Source organism: Oenanthe melanoleuca, chromosome 1A, assembly GCF_029582105.1.
Source record: "Oenanthe melanoleuca isolate GR-GAL-2019-014 chromosome 1A, OMel1.0, whole genome shotgun sequence".
Lineage (NCBI taxonomy): Eukaryota > Metazoa > Chordata > Aves > Passeriformes > Muscicapidae > Oenanthe > Oenanthe melanoleuca.
In genome coordinates, this window is record NC_079334.1 from 7678424 (window position 1) to 7696311 (window position 17888).

Consider the following 17888-nt stretch of genomic DNA (forward strand, 5'->3'; position numbering starts at 1 on the left):
TAGTTGTTGCTGTGCAGAGGGAATGCACATTCACCTCTCCAGGCAGGTAGCTGGGTGCTCATTATAAACAGCTGGAAAGCCACTGATAAGGTAATGGAAGAGGAGACATCTGCAGAAGTCAAATGATTCTTGCCACAATGAGGGGAAACACAGAACTAGTGAAAATACTGCCTTATTTCCTGGTTTTGTGCCAGAAACACAGCCAGACCACAGCCCTGCCTGTGAACAACTCTAGGAAACCAGGGATGAAATGTAATACAGGTGTAATATATCCCAGTCAGCCAAAGCTGGTCCTTGCTGGTTTCCAAATGGCACCACAGAAGCAATCTAGGCAGAAGTAAAATTGAGAAGTAACAAAGATCAGCATATATATATATATATACACACACACATATATGCCTTTGGAGGGTTCTTAGGAACCAGCCTCCAGGGAAGAGAATTGCATCACTCTCTTTGAGGTGGGTTGCAAACAACCTTACTGATGACCCAAGAAGTCAGTGTCCAATGGCAAAATCCTCAGCTGCCCTGAGACAAAATTAGTTGAATATGTCTCATGAAGGAGTGAATTTCTGTGCAGTTTGGATTTCTGAAGACACCTCTAGCAATGGTGTCCTTTTTGCTTCCCTTAAGCATGCAAGGGAAATAACTACAATTCCTCAACTTCAGGATGGGCTCATTGTCCCAATGCTCTTTGCTAAACTTTGTACTTTGTACAACCCCTCTTCTGTGACAAGAAGGAACCAACTTTTTATCTTTTAGGGCCAGAGAAAAAACATTTTATGGCCAAAGTGAGTTCTTCCAAGAGTGATCTCAGGGAAAAATGGAAAAGGGATTGAAGGTGAGGAAGATGCATAGTGTTGGCAGTTGTTCTGAATTCACCTTATGTCAAGCCAAATGAACCTGATCCATTGACTGCTGAAGAGTAGAGGAAGGAAAATGAAACACAGTGGGAGAACAGTCAGGTCTGCCTCTTGAAGAAGAGCTGACCAGAGAACAGGATCTAACAAACAGCCTGCACAAAGCATCATGGTTGTGTTGCTAAAACACTTTACAGGTTCCTGCAGTCTAATAAGACCTCAGATGATAGTAATGTAGCAAGTAACTGCATTTTTAAAGACAATATAGAAAAAAATACTTCATAAAATTACTTGCCTAAAGAGTTGATGTAAAGAGCAGCTAAAGAGCAAAGAATTATCTCTGTCTGGGAGAGGAGGACTCCTTGAATCCAAATTTCAGACAGTTCTACAGTTCTGGTTCCTGAAAGAGGAATTTTCCAGCTGCTTGTCACCTCTTTGTAAGCACTTGACTTGTTGGTAATGAGGGAGCCTGATGGCATAACTGATGCCATCTATTCTATTCTATTCTATTCTATTCTATTCTATTCTATTCTATTCTATTCTATTCTATTCTATTCTATTCTATTCTATTCTATTCTATTCTATTCTATTCTATTCTATTCTATTCCTATTCCTATTCCTATTCCTATTCCTATTCCTATTCCTATTCCTATTCCTATTCCTATTCCTATTCCTATTCCTATTCCTATTCCTATTCCTATTCCTATTCCTATTCCTATAATATCAAGTTCTAAAAGATGATTTCTAAAAGGTTTTTAAAAGAAAGCTTCAGGATATCAACAGACACTTACTCTATAAAAATCTTGCAGCCTTTTCAAGTGAAAGACAGTGGCCAACAAGAATAAGGCTTAATTACTTACAATTTATTTAATGATAAAGTGCTAGGCTGCTGGATAATTTATTTTTACAGTTGTAGACTGTGATGGGGCTGTTTGATTTATGAATTCTATCCAGGGCTCTAAAAGCAAAAAGAGATATGGAAACATGAATAAGAGCAACTTCCATTGCTGAAGATGTGACACTGAACAAAATACTTTGAAGATACATGCATTAGTAGGGTTAACTGGAAATTTGGTGCTTTTAAAGTTGTGGGCCCATACTAGAATGGCTCTCATACAGGTAGGGAGGGCAGATGAACTGTTATTCACACTCATTCTGGATTCAGACAGAAAATTAAGTGAAATACACCAGTCCACTCCTCTAACCAGGTAGGGCAGAGTCATGCTATGATGCTAGGACAGAAAAAGAATCATGGCAAGTGTGTTCCCAAGGAAAAAAAAGTAAAGGAAAATGGAGAAGGTCTCTGTGATGCTCCTAAGAAATACAGAAAATATTTTCAGAAAAAATTCTGTTATATCATACAAAACAGAGATTTGAACATAATTTTAAGAGCTGAAGGCTGTGCTCAACTAACTGCCAGGTGAACCATACCAGATGCTTAAGAAGACCTGAAGACATTGATTGTCCCTTCTGCTTTGTAGCAAGTGCAAGGTGTCCTGCAACAACGGGAATGTAAATGTGCTTTAGGGAGAATGGTACAGCTCTGGTGCTGGAGCTGTGCACTTCTGCAGGATCAATGTCCTTCCTCATCCATGGATTGCTCATGGCTCAAGGTCCAGTTCAGTCTCCAGGAGCCCTCCTGGGGAGGAATGAAGGCTGCACTGCCTCCACTCCATGATGGCAATGGCCAAGGGGAGGGGAGGAAGAGGGAAAGGAGCTGTATGACCTTCACTGACCAGACAACAGCCATTCAGTGCCACCTCCCTTGACTCTGAATCCAGGGAAATAAGTGACAACTGGAAGCCCTCAGCTTTTTTGATGTTCAAACATTACAAAAAAATTGAATGAAAGCTCCTAGGCATCTTTGGACAGCTCCAAAGGGAAGTTTCTTGTAGGTCATCACAGAAGACCAGTCTCTCATCTGCCTCACAAGATCTAGATAAGAATGCATCTGTCAGGAAGGAGAATTGTGTATTTATCTAATTTTCTCTGTTTAAGATTTAGCCACAAGTCACAGGACTACAGCATGACTCAGACACAGGCTCCTGTAAGAGCCAGTCTGAGACACAGAGAGGCCAGTCTTGGAGCACAATGTCTGCTACAGGCAGCCCTGTCTGACAGCAACACTGCTCTAAAGCAACCTTGCCAAGCTCATCCAGAGCCTTGGCTGGCATTAAGGGTTCTACAGACCATAATAATTTTGATAGCAAGCAGCAAATGACAGGGGACTAGCAATTATCATCTCAGGACTTGCAACTGAAAGCATCTTTCATCAGAATACTAAAATTACATAAAGCTGTCTACTTTTCCTACTCTCCCAAGACTGCCTGCAAGGAGGGTCAAAAATCACAATCCATTTAGAAAAACTGGGAAAAAAGTTTCCTGAGGGGCCTTCCAGTGTTTCCTAAAACAGATGTTTAGAAAACATCTGAAGACAATATGGAATTTCATGGAAATGCCACTACACTTTGGAAATGAGTAACACTGCATTAAAAAATAATTCTGAGTGTCAGCAATCAACAGAAACAAACAAGTAGAAAAGTCCATAAATATTAAGCCACGCACTCAGATCTCACTTACTAATTAAATTTATTTTCCTCTCTAGTTAATGTTTTTTTAAGGAATCAGTGGTTTAAACACAGCATGTCCAGAAACTCTCTGCTGATACAGGAGATACTGAAGAGTTCAACAGTGTATTTTGCAAACTGGATTCTAGACTATCTCCCTAAGCCTATTTCTAGCATCTATGTTCAGCTTGGAACTTGCAGACCTGGTATTTGCCTGGACTCTTGGAAGCAGTGTGAGCTTATTTTCAGGTTGGATATTTATTTTTTTCAGAAGGTGAGGCATCAACACAGTGCACTAAGTTGCTCAGTACCTCTGGAGAGTACTGTACATACTATTTGTGGCTGGGCAGTCACCATTGAGACCCAGAGGGTTGCACTTTTCAGTGGTCTAGAGACCTTCTGGCACATTTCTTTTTCTGATTTCTTGTGAGACTATAGATCTTACTGAAATTATAGCTAAAAGTGTTAACAGCACATTTATAAAGCAAGATGAGCTGTCTCAAAGCTTTTGTTAGGTTAAATTATTTGAAATTGTGTATCATTAAAAAAATAAAACTATATGGGCCACTTGCTAGGTCTGCAAACCAACTGGAAATTAACAATCATGGAAAATCTAAAAATAAAGGAACATGTGCCCAGGTTTTCACATGAAGGAAGAGATTTGACCTCAATCTTGTCATCTAATACCATCTCAGAGTCAACACTATGCCATTTCCTACACAGTGGCTGTATGCTGGCCTCTGGGTAAATGGATTTTTTTGTCATGGATGACAAGATACAAATGATATGGAAACTTTAAAAATATTTCCACCTACTGCAACTATTAGGCCACCAATCAACTCAATAGTCAAAGTGATGCTCTGGTCTCCTTGAGGAGGTCACTCCAGACAGGTATGGATGCTCACAGGCAGAGCTGAGCTTTCCAAAGGCTAGCAGGACAGTCTGCAAAGGACTCAGTGGTTTTTAACCATGGGAAGAGAGCAGAATTTTGTCCTGCCAGAATCTTTTCTGTGGTGTTGAAGCCCTGTCTTTTAAATGGGTCCATTGGGTACATCTCACCAATGGTCACTATGTTCAAAACCCAGTGGAAATAAATTTATGGGGAGAGTAGGGCATCAGAGTGGAAAATACAGAGAAATAAACCACCTGAAAACCTCCAAGCATCATTCAGCAGCCAGTGCTACTCTGTGCTCTTTGCAAAGTCTGGCAGAGCCCCAGCCACTCAACCCTTTCTGTTCCCAAAAGCCCTTCTCAGTAACAGCCAGAAATGTAAAGTGAAGGAGGCAAGCACAAGGGTGTGCAATGGGTTAACTGAGAGCTGAAGCTGAAGAATTATCTTCACTGTTCAGTGCACTTCCTACTCTCCTCCACTCTCAGCCTCCAACAACACAGAGAAAGAAGCCATGCCTCAGAAAGAAGAATGTACAGAAGCTCACTAGTCACTAGGGAAAGATCTTTCAGTGGTTACTAAAATAACTGTACAAAGGAAATCAATGCATTTCCAGTCATAATGTTTACACTTCTATAAAAAGAGCAGGAAATTTAAATTAGGCAAATACACTTGTTCATTTAACACCACAAATGTAATAGAACATTGGTTTATATTGTTATCATCATCAGCATCATCCACTTTTAAGTCAATAGGCAGGTCTGCAACAGGAGATTTTTCAGGAATTCTACAGCAACACATACACACAAACACACAAATCACATGTAAAAAGTAGCTTGCATAAGCTAAGTAAGGTTAATGGCAAAAGCTTCTTTCTATGCAGAGAAAATTGAACATTAAAGCTGCAGCATTAGGAAAAAAAAAAAAAGTTTAAAAACAAGGAATGAAGTTGTACAACAGATGAGAACTTAACAAAATTGGTGACCTTTCCACACAGATGAAGTCAGGTTTAAAAAAAAAAAAAAAAAAAAAAAAAAAATCAGGCCAAACCAAAAACCAAAGGAGACCAAAACCAAATGAGACCAAAAGAGAACCTCCCCCCCACACACATACAGACAAAAGTGAGAGCACAACAAAGGAAGTGGAAGAAAAGTGTTACCCATAAGTAGCCGCCGTTTCACCCGCTTGTCCACATCAGCTACTGACGTGGCATTGTACTCAGAACTCTCAATTGCAGCCTCATCCTTCTCTAAAACACAAGTAAGGGACAAACATGGAGCAGTTGGTTAATCACAAGCCCAATTTTCCACTGCCTAAGACAGTTTCTTGGCATGGCACAGCCAAAGCCAAGAAGCAAGGCATGAAAGCACTAAATCCCCGTTAGAGAGTTAATTCCCTTTGAGAACCCAGGAGAAAATGAAAAGGGTGTTTAGGGAAAGGAGGAAGAAAGAGGGTGAGAAGGAAGAATGGTCAACTCAGAAGTAATTAATCACACAGAGGAAGCTGGATTTCTACTGGAGAACAAGACAGCTAACATGGGTGCCCCAGAGAGGTGTTAATGACAAAAATTAAAATTCAGGAAGGCTAGTTACAGTTACACAAACTACCAAAGACAAACTATGCTAATGGGGAGCACCAGGATCTGAAAGTGGCAGGGAGAAGACTGAGACAGACAGAGAGAGCCACAAGAGTCCGGTGATGGATGGGCACAGATGCACCACAGCCTTGTACACATGGACACACTGAGAAATGGAACAGCAGCATGCAAATTCAACAACAACAACAAAAATAAACAAACAACAAACCAAACAAACACAAAAAAAGATCAGTTTGGGCAGTGCTGGTTGCCTGCTTGTCTATGAAACACTACTAGCTAAACATTCAACGCTAGGAAAGATGTTGCAAGAACAGGGTTTAGTAATTTTATTAGCATGCAGTGAGCAGGATGATGGCATCAGAGGTCACTTTACCAGGTAGTCTCTGACATCCTACAAGTAAGAGTTTCATACAGCATAATGAGGACTTTGGTTATGCTTCATTAGAAATACACAGAAACAGTCACAAGTGTGGGAAGAGATGATCAGTAGGTGAAATAAAATTAAAGATTTCTGATACAGGAGAGCAATGGAGAAGCAGGAGCTGGGTAAATAAAATGATTTGTAGGAAAAGGGAAATGCTCATTAGGAAAACAAAAAATGAAAATGCAAGTGGGGACTTTCACATGCAGCAAACATTAAAAAAAATAAAAGGTTAAGACAAGCAAACGAAGACAAAATATGTTAGACAAAGGGTCAACAAGTATTTATCTGGCATTGCAGAAGTTTGCATTCTTGCAGTGATGCCTGGAATATATACACCACTGAAGACAGCAAACACTGGAATCACTGAAGTGAGGAGGAGGAGGAGGCTGGCAGGTTTTGTTTGTGGCAAGTCTACATGGTTGAGTGGTAACAAGAAGTTGTTTTGTTTTGTTTTTAACAAGTTCTAGATGGGATCAGGCTGCAATAGAGGCTTTTGTTTGAGTTTGTTTGTTTTTTTTTTTTTTTTCTCTGTAAATAATTAATAAACGTCAGTTATCAGACAAGACAGGCAATCAGGAACCATCACCAGAAAGCAGGAATAAATAAATGTAAAAAATAAATAAAAAAAATTAGAAGTATTCTAAGAGAAAGAACTATTTTAGAGAGAAGAAAATCAGCACAGGCAGTAATATGTGACTTACATCACAAGACCAAGGAATGTAACATGGAGTTGTATGTATTACATTACAAAAATGGGAAAAAAAAAAAGTAAAAAAAATACAGATGCAATGTACACAGCTTTTAAAATAATTTTTTACATGCTGGAACAAAATAAAACATCAATCCAAGGATATCAGTGAACAATAATAAATAGAAGAGCAATTATCCACTCAAAAAAACCTGCTCTCAAAGCTCTCACCCTTGCAAGTTCTCCCCACCTGGAAGTGCCACAGGACAGGGGCTGTAGGATGCATTATCAGAGGCACTCACTGAGAGATCCCCTGCACTCAGACACACCTTGTGCAGACAAAAAGGAGAGCCCAGCTCTCCAGCTTTACCTCTGCCAGCATAAACCTCGCCCTGCCCCACAATTTGTGCAGTTAAACCCCTCAGAAGTGAGCGAGGCTTTGTCAGCCACGGAGCTTTATGCCATGGATCTGACCAAGACAGACTGGCTAAAGGGAAATGACAGGTTTCCATGAGTTTCAAATGCTCTGTCTTGCAGTAGAGGAGAGAAAATATGATAAATATGTGTCTGTGTTTTTTTTTTTTTTTAACCTCAGGAAATGACTAAGAATTTGTAAGAACTTGAAATTGTACAAACAAAAAAAGTCAATGTGTCCGCAATGCCAATGAAAACCATTATGGATTTCAGGTTCTGATCTGGGAGTAAGAATTTTCAAATGTTAATTTGCACTATGCAAAAATGCACTTTTTTTTTTTTTTTTTTTTTTAAAGTGGAGTGGAAAGAAATGGTGTTAAGCAAATTATACACTTTATAATCATAAATGTTTGCAAAGCATCTGCCAAGATGCTCCATGTCTTGACCAACTTTTCCCTACTGATATTCTGAATGAAAGCTTAGTCACTGCAAGTGTTGTAGTTTTCAGAATCATGGAACATACACCAGGGAAGAAAGCACATAATGATGACTCCTTTTCCCTGGTAACAACTCAGAAAGGGAGGTAATTTTTCTAACCTTGCTCGAGCAAGGAAGTGAACTGAAGAGCTGAACTTTCATCCAAAATGATGAACGTTCTGCACCTTTTACTTCAAATATAGTTATGAACACAAACAAGCGGGTAACAAAGGGATTTTTCACCAACAAACATTTGCACAGAACACTCACAAACGCTTCTGTGTGTGCCTGGCTGAGCCAGGAGCTGCAGGAACACCTTCTGTGGGACACACACACACACACACACACAGAGCCATGGCACAGAAATTCTGAGCGACCCGAAACCAGAGAAGTTCTTCTGCAGAGAAGTACTCACCAATGCAGGTTCGGCCATCTGAGTGCAGGGCATACTTCTGATGACAGCCACACACAGGACCAGTATCTGTGTCATCACAGGTGTGCTGGCAGCCTCCATTCCCATAGTTACAGGTTACTAGTTAAGCCCCAAATGAATGTGTATATATGTATATATAAATAAAATGACAATGAAACCAATTAGTCTGGAGAGCCTTTCAGAACATAGAAGAGCAGTAACATAAGGCAACATAACATTTGTGCTTGCAATTATTTCTATTTCTTCCCTCTGCCCCCTCCCTCATGCCCTAGCCTCAATCCATATAGTGAGAAAGAAAAATAAAAGCATTTTCCCCACTCTATTTGTATTAATAATCTTAGTGTGACCTTTAGCCAATTCCATGTCTTCCTAAAAGCTACATGCCTCATATCCATGATAAAATTAACAGTCTACCAACAGAAATGCACAGTTTCAGGTTCATAGACAGCATCTGTCTTTTGTTGTCCCTTCATTCTCTCAGTAGAGGAAGCACAGACCAAGCAGCAAGAACAGAACCACAAAAGTCTTGAAATCCACTATACAAAGTGCTGGCCTAAAGCAACAAGCTTAAAAATAAAACATGAAATGCTTGGTTTTTTGGTTTTTTTTTTTTTTTTTTTTCTTTGCAACAAAAATACACAGTTTTATGGCTATGCCATGTGCTGGCCTCAGCCAGGAAGGAAGCACTGGAGATGCCACTTTCACTTCCAGGAATATAGTGAAGAACAGCTTTTAGTATTCAAATGTCTTCTGGTGAAAAAGTACTAAACATACATTAAAGAAAACATTTTGCATGAGAATAGGTAGTCTTGAAGGCTACATGAATGAATAGATCAGATTCAATTAATTACCTTTGTCACACAATGGATTTAATTTCTGCCAGCTAAGACAAACCAGATTTAAAATATTAAGCTGGCCAGTACAATTTAATAAAACCTCTCATTTGCCCCTGTGTCATTTCATCCTTTGCAGCTGCACACCTTGATGGTGAATAACAGCTCTGATCTGACTGATTTCTGAATTGAATTTACTGTCTTTATCTGGACTAGGTTCTTTACTGGTAAATATATACTGGCAAATATAGGGGAAATCCAATATGCCATTATTTATTTATGTACTTATCATTTCAGAGGGCTTAAATGTTTTGAAATGTTATAGTAATTTAAATGCAGACTACATGTATTTAAATACTGACTCCCAGTAATCAGAAGGAGCTTCCTCACATTGGTCTTAGCAGAATTTTCCTTCTAGATAAGAATTTATAAAAGAGGAAGGGTAGCAAGTTGCAACATACAGTAAAATCAAGATAATGATTAACAGGATTTGAAAATCCTGTATCTAACTAAAATCTGAGGTTGTACCTAATGCAAGAGGACTAAATTCATATATTTCCCCACTGAACTCAGTGACCCTGCTTTAATTCTAGCTCCTGAAAATGAGTAGACTGGAATTTTCCATCACAGTAACTGGAAATGAAATATCCCACCTCTAGTGTGAGTTCCTCAGTGCTGAGCAGCCTTGCCACTCTCAGTAATCACTGAAGTATTTAGCTTAAAATGGAACAGCTCTAAAAAAAGCTACTGAGGGAGACCCACCACAGCACACCCAACAGAATTCCCATTAAAACCTCCTGCCAGAATGGGAACCACAAGTTTACAATTTCAGCTCCTGAATTCTGGCAAAGATCACAATAGGAATTGTCCACCCCTCAAGTGACTACAGACCTGAGGCCACCACAGGTGCAAGCATCCTTCTCCCTGTACACCTGGGATGAAAACCCTTGTGCTGCTCAGGACAGAGAGGGAACAGCCTTGGAGCCTGGTGGCAAATCCCTGAGAAGGGAGAATGCCTGGATTCCCACCTCACTCTCCAGGAATATCACTGCCCTATCCAACTGCAAGCATGGCAGTGAGAAAGATGGGGAGACCTGCCTGATCCATGATCTCTTTTTGGAGCTTGACAGTTTGTGCACTAGATTGGAAAATGGAAATTGTGGGTTCAGCCCAACCAGACAGAGGAGGGAATATACCCCAAATCGTAAGAATCCTAAACTTGCAAGGAATTACATTACAAAACCCCCTAAGTAACAGCCACCCTCAGGCATTCTTTCTCCTTCTCCACTTTTACAGCTTACCTAATAATTTATTTTTGTGAAAAAATAGCTGAAGCAAATCAGCCAGCTTTGCATCAACAGGAAGCAACATTTCTTTCCCTTCAATACACAGTAACATTTTGGTTTTTATTTTTGATGCAAAACAAACAAAATTCTATGTTAATTCTCTATTCTTAAAATTTCCACCTTTCGAATTAAGACATGCTTATTACTTGACCCCATATGCCTCTAGGAGTTTCTATCCTTGTAAGACTGCAGTGCCATCACAAATTAACTTTAAGGTGTTGTTTATGCCAGATGTTTAAATACATTTCTAGCCAACAGTATTTTTATTGAGGATTTTAAAATGCAATCAGCAACAGTGTGTGTATTTAAAAAATGAGACTGCAGTGGTTATTTTTGGCATTCCTTGCTGAAAACCTCTGCTGGCAGAGATGAAAATATCTTAACATGCTTGCTCTGACCCATGTAATATGAGCAACTTTTCCTTACTATATTTGTCTATGAAAAAAATTGTACTAGGCTGATGGCATTTATGGCAAATCCTGCAGAATCACACACTTTTACAGCTTCCCTGCATATTAAAGTTCTACCCAGTCCATGAATGCACATGTAGGTCAGTTCCTTTTCCTGTCTCTGAGAAACATTAGTAAATCATGTTTTTGAAGGATTTGAATTTCTGTCTAGACTACAATTTATTTATTTATTTTAAGTAACTTGAGTCACCATTTTGAAGTTTGACAGCTCTACAGGTGAAATTGGTACAAAATCTTGTTGTAAAATATGTCACTTCAATTTTCTTCCAGCCCTCATTCTGTGCCAGTGACACAGTGAGAACTTTCTCTTGCTTAGAGGAAGAAAATCATAATTATTTAAAAGCAAATAGACATCCAGATCTACTCCATTTTTGTCAGAAAGAATTAAAGCAATAGGAGAATTCACAAGGTGTTAAAAACCATTTCTGATAAATTTGGACTCTGCAGCTATGCAAACAACTGTGTGCTCATTCAGAATCTGAGATATTAAAGAGGCAAACAGAGGCAAAACACAGATCACCTTCAAGTATCATAAATCATGTTAACATGAAAGGGATGGAAAACAGTGAGTTGTTTTTTTTTTTTTGTTAAGCAAAGGAGAATATTCACATATCTGTTACAACTCAGACATACTTATCCCCACATGGCAGATTTAAAACCAGAATAACACCATCTTTTGACAGTGCTTCAGCATTTGCATGTGTCTGAAGTGCAGTCAGAATGCTGGGCTCTTTCCTTATGGGAGAAATGCCCTGTACAAGAGCAGAGGAGCCCTACAGTGACCCCCAGCCTCGTGGGACACATCCAGTGCTGGCAGCAAAATCACCAGAATGTTCTCCCAACATTCCACTAAGTACTGATATTGATATTCCATGCTAAACTCCTCAAAAGACAGAAAATACCAGAATCCAGCCTCACTCTATAGCCTAAATCCTGTTTTCAGTGCTTCTCTGAAGTTTCACAGAACCCCCTTCCTGGTTTCTTCCATCTTACGTGGCCATGACAAGAAGTACTTGAAAACATATGGCCAATTATTTAATCTAGCATTTATTACTTGGTAACCTAATCAATTTCCCAGGACAACAGTGTCCTGATCCTGTTCATATGTGGACTGAAATATATACCATGGCTCAGATGCCACAGAGTTTGTCAAAAGACAGATATTTCTTTTTTGCAGAATGGACTTTTCAAATGAGCATGTTGCCACTCCAGATAACTTGAAAACTGTTTCTCAACTAAATTGGCCATTAAATACCTAATTTACATAAATATATGGACACCTCTATGTGATAAAGCTGTGCATGCAACACTGCTTCCATGATTTATTCTAGTATGACTTTACATTTTTAACATTCTGGAGATCTTTGTATAGATAGCAAACAGTTGCATGAGGACACTCTCAGCAGGAGCTGAAAAGCTGCCACTTGGCATAGGGAGTTTGGAATTTGTTGTGTAAATAATTTAGGAATTTTAGAATTACTTTGTACTAGCCTTTTGGCTCACTTAAATCATTATTTTCCAAGGAGGCAGATAGAAACAGCTGCAGGTAGGGTTACCCAGCATTTTTCACTAAAAGATTCAGCTTTTACTTGTTTATAACTCTTTGAGGTTGCAACTTGCAGGGCTGTGAACCTGCTTTAGATTTCCTCTTATTTTTAAGCTTCCAGCTAAGAAAGAGAGGAACATAAAATGTCTTGGTTTGTTCATATTTGGGGAAAAAAATCTTCAGTTTATAAAAAATTTCTAATGTAATCATGCCTAGGAGCAGGATCTTAGTATCTACCATGGATACAGATGTAGAAAGAAGAGATAAATTCGCATGGTTTTTTTCAACATGATCTGGAGCCAAATTGACAGCTCTGAAGCTTCTTTCTGCTGCCAGCAAGTATCTAAGAAACTTTCTGACAAAGCACAATCTTCTTCTGGGTTTGTGTACACCAGAGGCCATTAAAAGTTTACAGGAGTAGCAGCAAACTCCCAGAAGCTGAAGTTTACTGATGCTTTGGATCTAAAGGATGCAGCTCATCTGAGGGATCATGTATGGATCTGTGTGATTCTGCCTGGTGTATTTCTAGATGGTTCTTGATGTCCCTTTCAGCCTCAACACTTCAGTGTTTTCTTAACATGCTGGGCAATTAGAAATCACATACTTAAAATTTACACTAAGAAACCATCAAGGCTGCAATCTTAAGCACTCAAAATTTATATACATACAAAATACCAAACTTGTACATAGACCTGTTGTGTCATGATAACTCTCCTAAGTGACAAATGCAGAAAATGCTTGTGTCTCATTTGGTGCCTAGTGAAGTTGGGGAAAGTCAGGGCTGTGGAAACAGCTGGGAATCTTTTCTCATCTGCTGCAGAGTGAGTAGCAAACCAGAAATGGACTGTCAGACAGTGGAAAGAGCCCTTAAAACTCTACCCTATTTCTGCCTTCACTGTGGAATTCCTGCTTAGAGCTTGGCAGATCACTCACATCTCTTCTATTACAGGTTGTTGATATTATAGTCCTTTCTCCATGGCATTTGCAACTACAGCTGGAGCCATCAGGAGTTTGGCTTGGATCATATTAACTTGCTGTAAATGCTTAGCTGGGTTCTGTGTGGCTCTTGTTAATCACCTATCACTACTAAATGACTTTGACATTAATATCTTTTTATTAACTTCCCTTTTGTAAGATGGTCAAAGCAGTACTATTTCACTTGAGAAGAATATTTTGAAAATACATTACAAATGTCTACAAAGCACTTTGATACTACAGTAATGAGTATCATGGGAAAATCCATGAGGGAATGAAAAATTTTATGCTCACAATAGGATTTAAATACTGTGCTGCAGGAAAGGCATGAAACTAAATTGTGGAGAGGAAACTACTCAACACAAGCCTGTTCAATGACCACTGACCATCATGGACACTGAGTGAAGCAAGAGTGACTGTTTTAACAGCATGGGAAGTTATGGTAAGATGGGATGTGATTATGTAACTAGCATGTAATGACAATCATGTGATGCATGCACAAAAAGGATGGAGCCTTCCTCCAAGTTTCTGCTCTCTAACTTATTTTAACACCTTCCTTTGAGGAAGATTTGAATTGTCACCAAAGCCTTTGGGCCAATACATTTGAAAACCTCTCCCAGTGATTGAATTGCAAACTGGCTGATAAAAATTCACCCAGAGAGGTACCAGGTGTACTAAGAGGGACTATGTTCTCTGCCACTTTTCTCATAAAAAACCAGAGCAGCAAGCTCTGACAAGCCCTGAAAGGCATGGACTCCTGGAGGACCATGATAAACCAGCATAACTCAGAGGGATACAGGATTTTACCAAGGTGTATCAGCCCCTACCAGTCCCTGTCAGACAGGACTACAGCCCCAGTCCAAGTGGGGAGTGTCTAACTCTCCAACACACTGCACTGAGTAGCTGCAAAACTGCAGGTCAGGATTTAAGCCAATTCCACTGAAATGGTTAGCTGTCAAAAAGTTGTTTTTTTTTTTTTTTAAAAAAGTAGATATTTGGTTTCAGAATTAGGCTTCTATAAATAGCCTGCTGTAATCTCATACATTGTCCCAAGCTACACCTCTATACTTCTGTGCATTTGGAAGGACTAGAAGTAATTATTTTAAGTAAGACTCTGGATCATATTTGCAAGAATGTGCTGTGGATTTAGAGGCTGGTGTGCTTCAAAGTAAGCTCTGCAGCCTTGGAAAACTCAGTGTCCCTTCTTAGAAGTCTGTCACCAAAAGTTCATTATACTTCCAACTACAATTTGAACACCAGAGGGCACAGAATAAATTGAAGTTTTTACTCTGTTAAACCCTGAGACATTTAGAAATAATGTTCCAGAAAAGGCTCTAATCCTCCTGCCACCATCTATTACTGAAACTCCCAAAGAATATAAGGATTTGAGGAAACAAATAATAACAACACAATTAAACATCCTCCCACACTTCACCAATACAGCTGATGTTGCACTCCAATTAACAACACACAATATTCACTTCTAATAAACATTGAGAATGAAAAATACCATAAAGGCATTTTTCTTATGCTTTGGCCTTTACCCCTGTGCAGCCTCTTAATATTAAGGAGAAATCAGGCTGTACAATACTATGTGGCATTTATTTATAACATTCAAAAGTTATTCTTTTGACTTTGTACTTAGGAACTAATATCACCAAAGTGTGTTTGAATAGTGAAGATCTCAGAAAGAAAAAAACCCTGAAGTGTAAGAAAGACTGTCTCAAAAATCCTGGCCCTGTGCAAAGCAGCAAACATTTTATGTTGTTCTACTGCACTTTTTTTTCTCTCTCTCAAAGCTACCAAGTAGGAATGCAAGCTACTGGACCCAGATCAAAGACTCACTGGAGCCATCAGAAAAATGTTCTGAAGCTTTCAGATGATGATGCTGAGGTCAATTATTTGAACCTGTACAGAACAATTTCTAATTTTGTGGGCTAATGAGTATCTGCATCCTTAGCATTAAATTCATTGATGCATCCACCTTTGTGGACCTTCAAAATACTCCAAGTCAGAATCCACTATGCTTTATTTGTATTGCTTCACAAGGAAAGTCTGAATTAATTTGATCCCTCACTTTTCTGCATTCATAGGAAGGTAGCAAAGTTATTATTTTGATAATTGCCAACATTCTATTATTCAATCCCTCTTACCCATCCCCAAATGCATCTTCTACAGCAAAAACCCCCTCATTACTAAAATTGCAAATCACCCTTGGCCAAAAAAAAGTGAACTTCTTCTGGAACATAACAACAATGAAAAAAAACAAGACATTTTGGGGCATTGGAAATTTAATCTTCATCTACCTACATTTGCAGTCCTTCTGGTTTTTGGCAAGCTCAAAGCCAGGTCTACATTCACAGGCAACCCCACCTTTGGGTGTCTCCCGGCAGATGTGTGCACACCCATGATCTTTGTTCATACAGTTCATACCCTCTGTGGAAAAGGAAACAAAAATAGAAAATATTAGCATTAAAATAAAATTACAAAATAATTATGCGCATCCAGCCCTCCAATAATTTTATCTGTAGCTTTTGTTTTTCATCTGGACCATGTTCCACAAGACAAAAGAACAGACTTGAGAAGAGAGAGCCAACAAAACAGTGTAATAAAAGACAAACATGCTCTAGGGCAAATATAAGCACTACTCTGTGTCTCTGTTTCCTATAGAAACTTGGGATTTCTCTATTCTGTATCTATATTCTAATCTTGCATGAAAATATCAGGGATTTAAAGGATAGTCCAGGAAGTTGTCTGTCCCACAGAGCTGAATAAATTATCTCACTGTTATTTTTTTCTTGTATAAATTGAGTGGCTGTTACTGTCTGGTGCATTTTTATATGCCTGTTAATGTGCTTTATATTTTCTAACACACAAAATCTGCCAAATAATATAACCAAGCATTTTTGCTTGGATCTGTTTCTCTGCTATTTGTTTTACATCTCAATCCTCTGTCATCTGCCATAAACACAGCACAACTCCAACAAACCTACTACCACTTTTCTCTTTGACTCTATTAAACAAAACACACCAGTTGCTCAACAAACATCCAAGTGCCATGGGTGGATTCCTGCTAATGTTTATGCCAAGGAAAAAGTATCAACCAGCTTTCTTTTAATCATCACAGAGACAAATTTAGCTTTCTAAACCATGTCAGTGATTTGGACACTGAATGCACCTTATACTCTTAGAGCCTTTCATTACTGTGTTAATTCAAATCCCACATATTCACAGAAATCTTGAACTCAGTTCTTATGGGTCAGCATCTAACATTCCTTGTGTGAACGAAGGCTAGCTAGATTTGCATTACAAAGCCTTCCCAGACTTCCCCTTGGATATCTGACCTGTAAAGGAGAGACAAATTCTCTCAGAATGCACTGGCAGAGAATTCACATTGTAACTCAGCTTGCTACGCTGAAAACTTCGTGTGCTGCCCAAAAAAAATGCTGCTGTAAGAGACATCAGGGTGGACTCTGCAATTCATTTGGCACTTTGCAATGTGTCTGTTCCTACTTATTCTAGGCTAATCTCTCAAAACTACTCCAGTGCAAATGTTCAAACCTACAGTGCCAGTGTATTGCAAGTAAATATTTTTGTGTCTCGAATTTTGAGGAGAAAGTCAGCCAGAGATTGCCTGGGGGTGACAGAAGTTAACAGCTTCAAGAAGTTATTCACACTGCTCAGCTTTACCTCTGAGAGGTATGTATTAGCAGGGTAATGAAAAACATACATCACCAGTCTGATTGGATATTTTTGTTCACCTCTCCTACAAAACACATCGGGTCTTAAATCTCACCCCCTACGAAAACTAATACTATAGACAACAGATGTATTTATTTATCCTAAATATCCCTCTGTGCTGTCCTTGAGCCTAAAAACTTGCCAAAACAAAGTGAGTTGCTATAACCAAGTAAGTTATTCTGTGTAAACTGCAGCCTGGACAGCAGATGCTGCTGTGAGATCCAAACCACACTACAAGCCATAATATCCCATCCTACACATCAAAGCGAGGTATGAACGCTTTGTTGGGCTCAACAGATACAAGAAACCTGGGAATGGCCTTATTGAAGGGTTTGAGGCATTTTATAATCTCTTTCTCTCCACTTCTCCCAACAAAGGATTTCAGACACAATGTGTTTGACAAACTGCATTCCTGTGCACTGCGCTGTGCTCCGAAAGGGATCTGGGAAAGATAACACATGGCTGATTGAGTCCCACTGCCCAGGCTCTGAGAAGAGAGGAATTAGAGAGATGAAAGCAGATATTTAATGGCCCACAAGTGTAATCAAGCAAGTGATTTTTCAGTGTTTACTTGCAGATACTGAATATCTGCTTTTATGGGAAGACAGAGACTGTGCGCCGCTAAAAATAT

At 39.1% G+C, this 17888-nt stretch overlaps 1 protein-coding gene across 2 annotated transcripts in view; it reads right to left on the bottom strand.

Moving 5' to 3' along the window:
* SCUBE1 (signal peptide, CUB domain and EGF like domain containing 1) overlaps positions 1-17888 on the bottom strand; it is a 184377-nt gene that overhangs the window by 75876 nt on the left and 90613 nt on the right. The window contains exons 5-7 of one of the 2 annotated variants that reach the window (XM_056481851.1): positions 15827-15952; positions 8329-8445; positions 5473-5562 (exon numbers count right to left, since the gene is read on the bottom strand). In XM_056481851.1, coding sequence (XP_056337826.1) covers positions 5473-5562; positions 8329-8445; positions 15827-15952 — 333 coding nt within the window. The remainder of the gene's footprint in view (positions 1-5472; positions 5563-8328; positions 8446-15826; positions 15953-17888) is intronic. The other variant, XM_056481852.1, reaches the window with a different exon arrangement.